Here is a 15674-nt window from a genome sequence, read left to right on the forward strand (position 1 = left end):
CGGATGATTTCAGATTTTGTTTGCATTTCGGAAATTAATCAAAATTTCAACAAATTTTCGCTATCGTAAAAAATGAAACATTTTTTTCAAAACATATTCGTTTTTTCCAATAATTGACCTCATTTTATAAGAATTCGGGTTTTAATATTTTCTCCCTTTTTTACAGAATTTTAGAAATGTTCGTTATTGAATTTGCTAACATTTTCCAAATTCGTGATCTTATTTTGAATTCACGACACTGATACTGGGATGGGCCTGGGCCATGTGCGTGCTGGGAAGGTCCGTGTCGATCTACTACTGGGCCTGGCTACGCCCGAGAGAAAAAATATGGGCGCACGCCCGTCTGCACCGTATCTTGAAAACCCTAAGCTGGGGGATCTTTGCTTTCCCCCGAACAAAAAAACGAGAGCGGCGGCGGCGGCGACGGCGGGGAGAAGAAAGGACACCGCACAGTGGTGAGGAGGTGAGATGGACACCGCAGGGAGTTCGACGGGAAGGAGTGGCGAGTCCATGTTTGCCGAGGAGCTCTATCAGGCTGGAATCTGCATGCGGGAGAGTATCCGGTGGATCGAGGCCCAGGAGGGCAAGATGGAGGAGATTGCACATAGCGATTCTGACTATGATAATCTTCCGGATTTCAGAATGGATATGGTCGTCTTGACGGAGAGGATCTTCCAATTGTGGCACAGGATGGGCGTGGTACAGAGGGCCGGTTGGATCGGCAATGAAGGGGGATCGATGGAGACCCAGAGCAAGATTGGCGACGGCGGAGAGATGGAAGCTGGAGGGAAGTCGTCGAAGGGAAGCAGGAGTTCCGCATCCCTCGAACTCGAGAATCTGCTCCACCGTTCCGGAATCCTTGCCGACGGAGACAGAGGCGGAGGCGCAGACAGTGAGGAGCTGCTTGATTTCCTCGCAATGGAGACCCAGGAGTGGATCGTTAGCCAGTCAGACAGTCAACTCCGCTGGGAAACCGTGCCCGAATTGACAACCGAAATCCTGTTGAATTTTGAAGAAGTGGTCGTTGACATTGCTAAGGTATTTGAAAACAAGAAGATCCGGGAGGAGGCAATGGCAGTGCTAAGGTTCGGCTTCAGATTGCCGGCATTCTCTGAGCAGATCGATGAGCTGAGGCACGAGATGTGCAACTTTCTGTGATCCTTCTCGTCAGAGAACAAAGATATAAGGAACACCATGATGAAGTTTATTTCTGAGCCGTACCTATCCCGTATCAGCAAATTGAAGTTGATCTCTGACCGTATCACTATGCTCCAGCGAATGGACTCGGACTTCGACTACAAAGTGAAATCAACGATGATTAAGCTGAAATCAGAATCTTTCTTGTCAGCCATGGAGGACGAGCTTTGCAGGGCAGGCAAAGAAGATTCCGTGGAGATGGAGGAGAAGAGATTCACTGCTTATCATCTCTACTGGGAACGTATATGGGGCAAGGATGGCCACAGCTTCGAAAATCAGAGTGAGTAAACTTGCATGCATGCTACTTACCTGATTACTTGCATTTTGGAATTTACACCACTCAACCAGATTGATTCTTAAATGGACTATTTATTTACTAAAGTTTACTCCACGATTTGGGGTTCTACTAGTGAGACTTTGATGTAGTAGATCTCTAACTTGTTAACTTGTATGCAGCGATATTGAGCCCCATGCAATTTACACATTGCACACCACGCCACATTCCAATTGAAGCTGTCGCAGGGAGTAGCTTGCAGATCTACTCCATCAAAGTCTCACTAGTAGAACCCCAAAAGTTGCCACTGGAGGTGTATGGAGTGGTCGCAGTCCGAGATGCTGTGGACCGTCATCGCAACCCTCTATTTCTTTGTTCAAGAACACATTGCCAAATCCTTGAAGAAAATGTATGTATGGTATTTTCGTGTTCTTGATCCTTTGTTTGTTGCCTGCATCCTTGTTGATTATGGCAAATGATGATGCTTGCAGGATTCATTTTTGCGCTTGACTGGCCCGGTTCGTGCAATTGTGTCGACGGATACTGTTTACATCGAAATCCAACTAAAGTAAAGGGCGCAACAAAATCTGAAGATACAACATTGATCAGTACATTCGGCTTTTACAATGGTGACAGTTCTGGTACCTATCTCCTGAAAAACAGTTTGTGCACAGTGGAGTTATGCTATGAGCAACTTAAACAGTCGGTCCAGGCCACTATCATGGGTGTGTTTGTTACACCCAAACAGGAATCATTGCCTTTTCCATATGGTGGCCGAGTTATTTGCTCTTCACTGCCTCAGGATGGTAATGAAGATATCGCTGGGCTTCCATCTAGGGAAGTCTTGCTGCTTGATTCGGAAGGTGGAAGAATGTCTCTGACTAGTAATGGCTACCTTAGTCTGGCAAGATGTGTAGTTTCTGTGGAGTTAAAAGGAAAGCTGCAAGTCCTCATAATGGCTGAATCACCATCACAAAATGCTGAGATTGCTGCGCAATTCCTCTTCACACCCGAAAAATGCAACATAAGTAAAGGTGAATGTTACCTCCCTGATGGCTCTAAGGTTGAGATTACTGTTGCTTGGTCCCTCATTCCCTCGACGATGCTACAGTCAGGTGACAGTCGTGAGGACAGTGGGATGGTGACCGGACGATATTCAAAGGAAAGGACTGGCGGGTCCATGTTAAGTGAGGAGGTATGTAAGGCTGGAATCTTAATGCAGGAGAGTATCCGCTGGGTCCAGGCCCGGGAGGAGAAGCCTTTGAAGGGAAGGAGTGGCGATGTTGAATTGTTGAGGATTGGCAACGAAGGCAGAATGTTGAAGACACTGAGCAAGATTGGTGACGGGGGCAAATTGGTCTCCAAGCAGTTCATGGAGCCGCTGGTCAATTTCTCAATGTCTGTAGCCAGATCTGTCAGAAACATGATTGAGGAGGAGGTAGAGACCGAGGCGGCAGGGGTGGTGCCGATGGTCGGCTTCAAATTACATTTGCTCTCCAGGCAGTTTGATGAGTTGTGGGACAACATGGGCCAGCTAGTCTCAACAGAAGCAAAATTTCTAGCGATATGCATGCTTATTCATGAGCCCTTCGCATGCTATTGCTCCACACTGAAGTTTATCTCTGCAGTTTTCAACCGGCTTTGTCAATGGGTGCCAGATTTGACATCGGCAATGGGATCGATAAGGGAACACAAGGAGATAGAGGACGGGGATAAGGATAGGAAGGTTGTGAATGAGTATGAGGAGGAGAAGAAGGCTGAGGAGTTCTATTTCAATGCCCACCGTGAAAACTGGGAATTTAGTCGCAGCAACTTTGGCAGCTTTGAAGACCCAAGTGAGTAAATGTGCTAGTGATATGGTCGTAGTTAGTATGCTTTTCTTCTTCCACTTACTGCATGTCTCAAGCAAGCGAATTCGTTCTGTAAGCATAGGGATTTACTCTACTCAGATTGACTCTTCTTTATTCTTCTTGAATGTATAGTAAAAGCAATCTGTGCACTCTTTAGTTAGTTCACGTTAGATTTCTAACACATACTTCACTTGGTTGCATGCAGCGGTATTGAGCCCCTTGCTCTTTACCCACTACATACCAGGCCACACCCAACTGGGTGCTCAAGTCGGGAGGACTATGCAGGTCTACTCTATTAAAGTCACAGAAACAGAAGGCTATGCCCTTGAGTGGCCACTGAAGGTATACGGTGTAGTCGCTGCACGAGATGTTGTCGACTATCGTCGCAACATTCTCTTCCTTCGCGCTAGGGATGACTGCCAAATCCTCACGAGAAAGGTATGCACCTGTTCCTTTTCTTATTCCTTGCATATTTGTTAACAAGTTAATGGAGAATACTGATGTTTGCAGGATTCTTTTTTGCACTTGACTGGCCCTTCTCGTGCAATTATGTCTGGTGGCATATTGGAGAACAATGTTACTATTGAAGTCCACCTAACACTAAAGGACACAGTGGAGTCTAATGATAGAACATTGATCAGTAAAGCCTTCGTTTATGACGAAGATGATCTTGGTAGTGGTGATGTTATTTCTACGCGTCTTCTCCAGGGCCTTTGTTCAATAGAGTTATGCTGTGAGCATCTTGAACAGTCAGTCCAAGCCACTATCGTCGGTGCTCGTGTTGTAAAGGGCCCATTGCGTTGTGGCAATGGCATCAAGGTCGCCTGCCCCGTTCTACCTGAAGGTAAAACTGAAGGCAGTGTCAAGTGCCCATCTGGGCGTGTTTTGCTGCTTGGTTCACAAGCTGGGACAGTGCCTGTGGGTGGTTATCTAGATCTGTCAAGGCAAGCTGTATCCGTAAAATCAAGAGGAAGACTTGAAATTCTCATACAGGCCGGAGAAATCAGTGGAAGTGTCGTCTTCAAAGCTGAAGACAGCAGCATAAGTCGAGAAAGATGTCGTCTTGGTGATTGTGAAGTGGAGATAACTGTTGCTTGGTCCCTCCTTGTTGAAAACCAGCATGCTATCTCGGTGATGGGCTATATAGCGCCTTACGCAGAAGAATTAATTCCACCTTTACCCGTCATGAAGCTTTATAGAGGCCCTCGGTGATGATGAAGCCATGCATCTGATATCGTGTTTACTGTTCCATCGTGAACTTGTCTGCTAATTCATGTACTATGATATACTACCTAGATACATCCGTTTGAGCGACAAGTATTTCCAGATGGAGGGAGTACAACACTAGTATATGCTCGTTTTTCTTAACTATGGTCTTGTGTGTACTATGATACAAGACAAAGCCTATGTATATATTGCTGTTATGCACATATATGGTGTTGTTGTTGAGCTAGGTAAGCCTACTTTGGAATTTCTAGCTTATTGGTGGAGCATCTTATTGGTGGATTGTATGCCAATTTACACTTGTTTGGAAACCTGTTGATTCATCATGGATCTGGAGATGTAGCCTTGTGCTTTCCTCTAGGTTGTACTGCTAGAACCTAGCCGACAATAAAGGATAACCGTTTTTTTACGAATAATAAAGGATAAAAGTTGAAATGCGATATGACAACTCAAACAGTAACAACTCCTAGGGGTATTTTTACTCTTATTATAGATGTGCTTTTCATATTTTCCGATGAAAGCATATATGCGCTTTTCTTTTTGGAAAATCGTAGAAGCATAACATGTGCTTCCCGTGAAAGCAAAGTTGTGATTCTCGCGTAATATTGAAGGACAGAGGCGTTCATAGTTCTCCATACATCATCCCTTTATATCCCTTGATTTTATATTAATTATAGAGATTGACGGCTGAGATTGAAATCTCTTTGGTTCATCCGCTGTTTCCTTATGAATAGACTCAGAAAAAATTCATCTGCTATAAAAAAAATAAGGTAAATACATCGGGAGTCATAAAACTTGCATGCGATGTTCAATTTGGTGCATAAACTTGTAAAATACGTGTTTTTGGTCATCTAACTTGTCCTTTCATTGGCCGTATCCCACACACACATGTGGCGTGCCAACGTTGTGGGGGCGCATTGTCAGTGTTTTTTTAATCCTTGCATTTTATTTATTTATGCAGAAAAATCTCAAATAAAATTAAAACCAAACTTTTTCTGAACCCTTCCATTTTATTTACACGGACATTTCTTAAATGAAATTGAAAACGCTGGTACATGCTGGGCTTCGAACTACTCGACCAACCTGATTTTTGGTGATTACTACGCACAGTTAGCTGCATCCTGCATATAATATGGACAGTACGAAGAAAGTAGAAATTAAAACGGGAAAAGCTGTGCAAAACAGATATAGCCCCGGTTCAAACCTATGACCTCCTGGCTAGCTCGCCGCATGTGCAATTAAAGAGATATACAAAATTTATCTTCTGTATTCTTCTTTGTTTTTTTCTATGTAAGAAAATAGCTTATATTCTAGATAAACTATTCGGACAAATCACTAAACTTTTGTTTGAATTCGAATAATATTAACTTTGAAAAATATAGATAAAAGAAATACAGTGCAGAATGAATGTTCATATTTTTTTAGACAAATCAACTAAATTTTTGTTTAAATTCGAATAATTTTAACTTAAAAAATCTAGTGCAGAATGAATGCACGTATTTTTTTTGGACAAATCAACAGAAATTGTTATCGAATTTAAATAATTTTAAGTTTTTAAATCTAGATAAAGGAAAATATACGTCAGAATGCTTGTACGCAAATTTTTCGGACAAATGAACTATTTTTTCTGGAGTCGAATAATTGCAAATTTAAAAATCTAGATAAAAGAAGATATAGTGCAGAATAAATGTACGTGAATTTCTTTCAGGCAAATTAGTGAGGTTTTTTTGAATTCAAATAATTTCAAATTTGAAAATCTAGATAAAAAATAGTTCAGCTGATTTTCCCAAAGGAATTTTAAAATTTGAATAATCTTATGTTTGAAAAAAAATTGATCGCTCAAACAGAATGATCCCACTCTCCCCGTGATAATGTGCATAAATTTCTACCTGCGTAGTTTTCTTAAATAGAACAAGATTAATAACAACATACACACGAACATTTCTATTCCCCGCATGAATAATTTTTTGAAATGCGTGAATATTTCTAAAATGCAACTTAGTACTTTTTTAGTTACACAAATAGATTTTTAAATGATTACTTTTTTTACAACGTATGAACATTTTTGAAATGTCACAAACAAAAAAATATAAGCTGTTTTCTTACATCATTTTATTCCTGCAGGGAATACACAAACAAGTTTTTAGTTTTCGTTTATTCCTTTGTTGGGCTGAGTGAACACATATGTAAGTTTGATATCAATTTATTCTTGGTCGAGTACTCGAGTGGTTAGTGCAGTTATCTCTTAGTTTGCAGGACGTCCGTTCTAGTCCACTGGCGTTATTTTTTTATTCCTCGTTCTTGAAAGATACTATGTGCTTACATGTGCGTAATTAAATAAAAAATAAGGATGTTTTTTGCAAAAGAAATATAATGCATGGCTCACCGAACGCCTCACCGGGACATGTAGGCTGTATTCATGCTGACACAACACGTGACCACAAGATACGACTGAATATGAAAGAAGTGACCGTATCTGCATCCATAGGCAAGTTATGTAACCGTAATGACGTATTTTACGACTTTTAGCACCAAACTGAATATTAGATGCAAGTTATATGACTGTCACTGATATTACCTCAAAAAAAAAAAAATTTGCACGCAGCGGGAGTCGAACAAGGATGGCGAGTCATGCGACGCATTGCACGAGCCAACTCACACCCAGCCAATGCTTTTGAGAAAAGTTAGGAAAGTCCAGCCTCAGGCCCAGGTTGGTCTGCTATAATTTAACATTTTTTAGGCAAAGATAAAATTTAACTGGGCTGACCTCCAGACGCCCAAATTTGGTCTGGCCCACGTATGCTCTGTTGTTTCTTTTCTGTTCTGTTTTATCTTTTTTGTTCCTTTTGCTTTCCGTATTTCCTTATTTCTTTTCTATTTTTCTTATTTTTGTGTATTATTCAAAATTCATTGCGTGTTTATAGACGAAAATATTCATCATATTTAAGGAATTTCTCACCGTATATTATGAAAATGTTCATCACATTTCATCAAATGTTCATTTTGTATTTTAAAATTATTCTCCATATCACTAAAATGTTCAATATGTATTAGAATATTGTTCAGTGTATATCACAAAAATGTTCAGTGTGTATTTAAATATTTTTCAGTGTATATCAAAAAATGGTGCGTATTTTAGAATTGCTCAGTGTATATTACAAATTTTTTCAATATATATATATATATGTAAGAATTGCACATCGTATATAAAAAATCAATAAATATTCATAATTTGAAAATTTTCTTCATGTGTTTCAAAAATTTGATCACTTTTTTCAAAAATTGTCAACAGTCCCATGTGAGCTGTCGTGTGCCCGCAAAAAGTAATCGAGTCATCAAAACGCATTGGTAACAGATGCATGCAAAACATTGCTACCGAAACTTACGTCCTCCATGTCTGGCTTGGACCGAAATAATCAACCAGTGAGGCTAGCTATTATATTTAATATATACCCATAACCTCGACCCAATCGTCCCCTAACCGCCGCCTCTCCCCACGCGCTCCAGGCGTTTCAGGCCGATGATGCCATCGCCTCCATGTACGCCTCGGGCCTTAATCGCATATCAAAGCTATGAGCGTGACATCCAGATTGTCATCGAGCTATTTGAGGTGGCCGTTGAGGTGTTCGACATGGGACTGCACACCGGTCTTTCCTATCGTGAAAAGCACATGATTACTTGGTGTGACTGTGTGAGCATCATGCCGGACTAGATGGCCTTACGCATATGTACACCATGGACCAGGTTCTCCAACCGTGACACCGGTCTTTACCATCGTGAATACACTCAGCTATATGATGGCACACTCACACACAGCCGGACGTGATGCGGTACTGTACATGCTTGTGGCGGGACAACACGTCGGGCAACATGTCGACCTCGAACTCAGACGTGATAGATGTGCATGTCAAGGCCCATAATCACAATAGTGGTGGTGGTCTTGACCATTGATCCTTTGCCCAGCTAGCTATAACTTTCAATCATCAGGTATGTCTTCTCCAATTAGTTTTCTTCTTCTCCACCGTAAGCACCTTTTCTATTTTTAGCTGAAACTTCTTAATCGAAGACAGTAGATCCTAATGAGATCTCATATAAAAAAACATCTATAATATTAATATTTTTCATTTGAGGCATTAGGGACAAGCGCAAGTATAAAAAAGCATCTCTAATTGTTTGCACACAAGTGACGGACTTTTGATAAGATTAACAGTATATGATATGTATAATGTGAAAATTATATAATTGATTGAAAGATTCTTTCACGTACAAATTTATTGATATGCTTTGTGTAATTTATATGTCATATATTTATTGCTTTAATATGTGATTAAAGAGTTAGCCTCAAAAAACACTTTAGACCCTATATATATGAACAAAAGGGGTATTACATGTAGCCTGGCACAAGTACTCATGTTTCTTCCCACCTCTCACACATCATTGCACAACAAACTCTTGATGCTTTTCCGGCCACCACCGCTAGAACCAAACACCTACCGGTATTTTTCATTTCTTATAAGATTTGCTCAAATTAAACACAATTTTATCAAAAAATAAAAAAAATCTTTGAGGAAATCTGCATTTCGAGAGCTTTAGGAAAACAACAGAAATATGTATATAGTCCAAATCTCCGACATTTTCTCTCTTTCGATAGACGGTGTGGCAACGGTGCCTTTGTATAGGACGATGGTTTATATATGAATCAAAGGAAATTCGCATGAACAGGGAGCCAAACCCGAATCAAATTAAAGCGGTCTAGAGCCGAAAGGGGGTGCACCGAAAAATCCATGGTTCATATCCTTTCCCCGCCTGACGTCCCCTCTTTCCTAAACTGACCCCACGTCCAGGCCCGCCTGTCAGACTCCGACCTACACGGGCACCCGACCCGGACCGGAAAATAAAAAAAACGAAACGAGGTCATTTCAAACGCCGAGACCCTCCCCCGAATCGAACGCTAGGGTTTGCTCCTTCCACCGTCCCCTGTTTCCTCCCCACCCCCGCCCCCGCCCCCGCCCCCGCCCCCATGGCCGCCGCCGCCGCCTCCGCGGAGGCCGCCGCCATCACGCGGCGCCTGGCCTCCTGCAACGCCGGCGCCCGCGAGCGCGCCGTCCGCCACCTCCTCGCCGACTTCCTCCCCGCCTCCGCGCCGCACCTCTCCGCCACCGACCTGCTCAAGCTCTGGAAGGGCCTCTTCTTCTGCTTCTGGCACGCCGACAAGCCGCTCTACCAGGCCGACCTCGCCTCCCGCCTCGCCGCCGCGGTCTCCGCCGCCGCGACGCCCGCCGTCGCCGCCGACTTCCTCGCCGCCTACCTCGCCACCATCCGCCGCGAGTGGTCCGCCATCGACGTCCACCGCCTCGACAAGTTCTACCTCCTCAACCGCCGGTTCCTCCACCACGCCTTCCTCTTCCTCGGCGCCCGCTCCTTCGCGCCCGACGTCACGGCCCAGATCGTCTCCGTCATCTCGGAGAAGGCCGTCCTACCGGAGGCCGACAACGCCACCGGTCGTGGACTCGGGTACCATGTCGCCGATGTGTTCCTCGACGAGATCTTGCCCGTGCTCCCGGTTAGCCTGAAGTCGATGGAGCTGCTGTTGGCCCCCTTCTTCACTGTGCTGGAGAAGTCGACCGACAGGGTGCTGGTGAGTAAGGTTAGGTCCAGCTTGTTTGAGAGGTTTCTGGAGAGCGGCAGTCAGCTGCTTGAGATGACGAGGAAAGGTGAAGAGATGGAGAAGGGGAGCGTGGAGGAGAAGCTTGGGAAGGTCGGGCTGTTGTTTGGATTCAGCAAGAGATTCCTGGATATCGGGGCGAGTGCTAAGACCGTGCAGGGAAATCGGAAGGTGGTGTTTGGGCTGAGGGATGCGTTTGTTAAGCTCGAAAAGGGATTGGAGCTGTCTGGTGTTAAGATCTCTGAGCCAGAGTTTCAGGGCACTCAGGTGCCAATGGTGGCAGTGGTAGAAAATGGCATGGATTTGGATGAGGCAAAGGTGGAAAAGAAGAGGAAGAAGAAGAAGGCAAAGAAGGCTGCATTAGTTGAAGGTGGGGAGGAGGAGGAGGTCAAGGCTCTGAAGCAAGAGAAGAAGGTGAAGAAAGACAAGAACAAGAAGGAGAAAAAAGAAAAGAAGAAGAAAAATAAGGTTGAGGATAGTGATGGAGGGGATAGCAGTGAGCAGAGTATAGATGCCACATCAGAGGACCAGCAGATGGGCGATGCCACTGATGCCATTACATTTGATGAGGCTTTGATGTCCAATCTTCAAAAGCAGTTTGAGAAGGCTGCTGCAGAAGCCGGGATGCCGGTGACACCAGTTACTGCTAAAGTGGCAAAGAAGAGGAAGCGCTCAAAATCTTCCGATAGGTCATCAGAAGTTTCTGGTGGAGGTGTTGGCAGCCAAGGTAATGTTCCTGCTCAGGATGGAGATAAGAGTGGTAAGAAAGTGAGGTTCTCAATGAAGAGTAATCTAGTTTGGAACCCTCCTACTCCTTTACCACCACAGTGCTTGAGGCTCCCACCATCTGCTACTCCAAGAGGGAGTGCACTAAAAAGTGGAGTTCGGCCTGGGCCTATAAAGGAAAGCTCCACGCCGGTGAAGAAGGCCAAGGCAAAAGCAAAGTCTGCAAAGAAGTTGTTGAAGAAGAGCCCTTCCTCTGCTGTGAAGCGCTTGCGGAAGTTGCAAACCTTCTCCGCGTGAAACTCTTGAATGTATGATGGCATGTCCGCCGTACCATTCTGCCTTTTAAATTGTGCTCTCATCGTAACTTGATTCTTCTCCATTAGGTAGTCTTATACACTGTTGGCTTGCTGCTACCTTTGCATTATTTATGGATTGCTTAATTATGTGTCTTGTCATAGTGCATTCTTGATAATCTTGTGATAATTATTGTTTTGTGGTAGCAGAGCCCTTTTGATTTCTCGCTCTCTGATAATCCCCGTTTGGTTCTAACTTCATTTGCATCATGGCAGCAATGGCTTAGTGCAGTTCATGATTTATAATGGGCTGATTCGTACAAAGTACAAACTGCATGTGCAATGTCGTATTGTTAGTGCTGAAGACAGGCTGATTGTTCCCTTTGTTCCATGATGTTTCCTTTGGATGAAGTTAGACATAACAATTCTTAGAAACCTTGCATGATGAAGATAGCCCTTGATATACTTTGCTTCTTTCAGTATACTTTGATGGGCAATGCCCCCCTGATTGGCGGTATACTTTGATGGGCAATACTCATGGGCTGCTTTCTACAGTCTGCAGGCGCAATCTTGTATTGGTAGTGGTGAATCAGGCTGATTGTTCTCTTTGTGCCTTGATGTTTCCTTTTAAGTTAGATTAGACGTCACAATCTAGAAGCCTTGCATGATGAAGATAGCCCTTGATATGTTTTTCTTCTGTCAGTATACTTTGTTTGCCATGGCCCCTGATTGTCTGTATGTTTTGCTTCTGTCAGTATACTTTGATCGCCATGCCCCTTGATTGTCAGTATATTTTGCTTCTGTCAGTATATACTTTAATTGCCATATCCCCTGATTGTCATTATACTTTGCTTCTGTCTAATATATTTGGATGTATGTTCTTAAATGAGATTTTTGTGTTAAGTAGTTAAATCACTCACGGGTCGTAAATCTGTTTCGACCTGGTGACCAACTAGATGTCTTTTGCAAGACTGCAACTTTTGGTTCAATTCATGGGTAATTTAAATCTATATACTTGTGTAGTTTGTCCTGCAATTCAATATGAGTTAATTGGATTGTATGAATGATGATATGTCTAAGGTAGTAAGGTTATTTTGTTCAAATACCCTGAGCCCAGGATGTTCCTATGTAATCTTACATTCTGAACTCACAAGCTCATTGTCAAATTTGGTGACTAACAATCATATGCATCTTGGGCGATGCCCCCCCCCCCCCCCCCCCCCTCCCCTAATTGTATGAGTTTTTTGTGGTAAGTAGTTTAATCACTGTTAAGGGTCGTGCATCTGTGTTGATCTGGTCCCAAAGAATGAGGAACTAGATAGCTTCTGCAACTTTTGGTTCAATTTAGGGTAAATTTAATCTGCACCTGTAAAGTTCATCTTGCAATTCAGACTGCATTACTTGGATAATATGAACAATAATTTCTTTGGTTATTTTGTCAAATACTCAGGCCAGGATGTACGCCTTCCGTTCACAAATACAAGTTCTTTTAACTTTTTTTTCTTCTGAATTGGATGTAATATAGGCACGTTTTATTGTGTTCACTTATTTCAGTCTGTATGTAGTACATATTGAGATATCAAAAACATCTTATATTTGTGAACGGTGGAGTACCTATGTAATCTTACATTCAGAACTCACAAGCTTAGTGTTGAATTTGGTGACTAAATTGTGTCGGTTTATTGTATCAGTCGTGTGACTAGCAATTGTATGCATTGTCTTTTCCGTGTTCAGACTTTTTGTCTAAGATTGCACCGAATTTCTGTGTCTGTTGCTGATCATCTCTGAGCTGGAACTTTCAGTCCTCCAAAATTACTGCTTGCCATTGCAGGGTGTTGTTTCAGCCTGAGCTTCAGTGCTGCTGGTGACAAAATCATAGTCTCATTGTCATTCTTAATGATAGGGAAAAGCTAGTTTGTTACAGTATCTTTCTTTGAGTTATTTTTTTTAACATGAAAAGGATTTTATTCATCTAGCAACATTTTACAGAGAGGAGTGTGAAGGGATTCACACTGAATAATGGGAGAACATCTCTCCCTGGACATTGACCTGAACCTGAAGTGAGGCACCTAACCGGTAGACTGAATTTTGACAGCTAACTGGGCCTGATGATGAGCTTTTACATTGAAGCACCTGTTAACATGATCTATTCTAGTTGGATGAAAACCGCAGACTGTTGAATAGCTGCAAGAAGTGGTCTGATGATCCAATGACCTGCCGTGCTGAAGATGGATGTAGTTGCCGTCTCCGAAGCCAATATCGCGGAATCTGTGAAAGAAGTTTCATGTTGTTGCAGTCTCCGAAGCCAATATCGCGGCAAACTTACTTGCACTAAGCAATTGAAATTCGAGAACAGTTACTAAAAATTAACCTGATCAAATATAGTTCCATCTATTTTTAAGCCCTAGATACCTCCGTTGCACCTCTGAATACCTTGGTGCCGTTTCACCTCATTATTTTCTCAGCATAAAGCTTCTCTGTGACCCCTTTCGACGCCCTCCAAACATCAGCCACTGCACATTTTCAATGCCAAACGAACATACTGTCAACACTGGTTCGTTACATCTCTATCAGTTGATTCGCTCGTCATTATTATAGTACAGTTGCTCGACGTTGCAGTGTACATCGGGTAGTTTCGATGCATGAATAATGAGTTGTATTATTATTGGGAAATTAGCGTGGTAGATAGACGATACAACCATTTGATCACACCATTTCACAATCCAATTTCCGAAAGGAAGTGCCGAAAATTAGCTACAGATCAAAGATAGCTTTCCTCTATTTTTAAGGCGCCGGCTGACCTCCCTGGCGCCACCAGCTCGCACGCCCTGCACCGCTCGTACGCCGCGCCAGGCAACAACCTTTTCGTTTTCCCTCGAATGGTTTGACCTGGGCGCGCCGGCCATGACCGACACGAGATGATGGCGATGCCGTCGTCGGCGTCCTCCACGCCGGCCGCCGACGTGTTGGGCGTGCCGCCCCCGCTGCCGCCGCCGCCGGGCGCGGACGTGTCCGTCATCGTGGGCGTGCTCACGGGCGTCCTCCTGGGGCTCTTCCTCTTCCTCATCTACGCCAAGCACTGCAGGCAACGCGGCGCCCGCGGCGCGGCCGGCCGCCTCGGCCTCGGGTTCCGGGCGTCGTCGACGTGCGACCGGTGCCGCTCCGGCCTGAGCCTCTCGGTCGTCGACGCGCTCCCGGTCGTCAGGTTCGGGGACATGGGCGGCGCCGCGGCGGCCGCGCAGCCGGAGTGCGCGGTGTGCCTGGGCTCGTTCGACGCGGCCGCCGACGAGCTGCTCCGGGTGCTGCCCAAGTGCCGCCACGCGTTCCACGCGGGCTGCGTCGACACGTGGCTGGAGGCGCACTCGACGTGCCCCGTCTGCCGCCGCCGCGTCGGCAAGGAGGACGCGTTCGCCGTGATCCCCAAGCTGGAGGCCGGCGCGGATCACGGTGACGCGGAGTGGTATCCGGCCCGCGAGGCGGAGATGCAGATCGTGGTGCGTCGACCGGCGTGACCAACCGAGGGAGCGGCATTCCACGGATGCATTTCCGGGTCACCATGCATGAGAACCCGCACGGCACGGCAAGGAGGGTGCCTTCGCCGTGACCCCGAGCTCCACGCCGGTGAGGCTGAGCTGCAGATTGTGGTGCACCGACCGGCGTGACTGGCCAAGGGACGGTGGTTGGCCACGAGGGGTTCGGTAGCCGTCACTGTGCGGTCTAGCTGACGGTCGTCATTCGTTCATGATCTTGCTTCGTTGCACGCGCGGAATGTTGCCGGCCGGCCGGCCGGAGGGAGCGGGCTTTTTGATAGCTATATGTATACTAGGCGGGCATTCACCGTCCGTATGTAAAGTGTACAACACGTGTGTATATAAAGTGTACAACACCTGTCACGTACTCCCTCCGTTCCGAATTACTTATCGCAGATATGGATGTATCTAGACGTATTTTAGTTCTAGATACATCCATTTCTGCAATGAGTAATTTGGAACGGAGGGAGTAGGTTTTTAGCACAGTATAGACGGAAACGTTCATATATATGCGCGTACACTCATCCTTGTGAACGCACATACGCACACACCTTATCCGTATGAGCACGTCCGACAGACTGAGCCGGCATATAGATTTTACGAAGTCATCGTAGGCGCCTCGTAATCGATGAGAGCGTCTCCTCCCACTGAATACGCATCGATGAAATTCTTGAAATAAATTCAGGATAAATACAAACACCAGGACTTAAACCCTGATGGATTGAGGATACCACAGTCCACTTAATCATCCAACCACATGTTGGTTTGCAATGTCCATGTTGGTTAGTGACAATAATTGGTGCAAATAAAGAGCTTTGAAAAATCAGTTTTGTTACCTCTAAATGCTGTATGAAGCTAAAAAAAACCATGAGGATAGTCATCGGGTAAGTGATTTCGGACGCAGCCGCTACCTCC

General features: G+C 44.6%; 3 protein-coding genes across 3 annotated transcripts; all 3 read left to right on the plus strand.

The window, feature by feature from the left end:
• Nucleotides 1–369: 369 nt before the first annotated feature.
• Nucleotides 370–4858, plus strand: LOC125539957 (uncharacterized). Its single transcript, XM_087545068.1, has 5 exons — nucleotides 370–1477; nucleotides 1654–1880; nucleotides 1963–3306; nucleotides 3527–3759; nucleotides 3832–4858. The coding sequence occupies exons 3-5, from the start codon at nucleotides 2193–2195 to the stop codon at nucleotides 4531–4533; spliced, it is 2049 nt and encodes a 682-aa protein (XP_087401194.1). The 5' UTR covers nucleotides 370–1477; nucleotides 1654–1880; nucleotides 1963–2192; the 3' UTR covers nucleotides 4534–4858.
• A 4674-nt stretch (nucleotides 4859–9532) lies between these two features.
• Nucleotides 9533–11435, plus strand: LOC125539959 (ribosomal RNA processing-like protein). Its single transcript, XM_048703513.2, has one exon. It carries the CDS (start codon nucleotides 9566–9568, stop codon nucleotides 11231–11233), a length of 1668 nt encoding a protein of 555 aa, XP_048559470.1. The 5' UTR covers nucleotides 9533–9565; the 3' UTR covers nucleotides 11234–11435.
• Nucleotides 11436–13772: 2337 nt separating this feature from the next.
• Nucleotides 13773–15105, plus strand: LOC125534251 (RING-H2 finger protein ATL43-like). The gene has a single exon (XM_048697518.2). It carries the CDS (start codon nucleotides 14148–14150, stop codon nucleotides 14739–14741), a length of 594 nt encoding a protein of 197 aa, XP_048553475.2. The 5' UTR covers nucleotides 13773–14147; the 3' UTR covers nucleotides 14742–15105.
• The last annotated feature ends 569 nt before the right edge of the window (nucleotides 15106–15674 follow it).

This window comes from Triticum urartu, chromosome 2A (assembly GCF_056163025.1).
Source record: "Triticum urartu cultivar PI428250 chromosome 2A, HENAU_Tu73, whole genome shotgun sequence".
Lineage (NCBI taxonomy): Eukaryota > Viridiplantae > Streptophyta > Magnoliopsida > Poales > Poaceae > Triticum > Triticum urartu.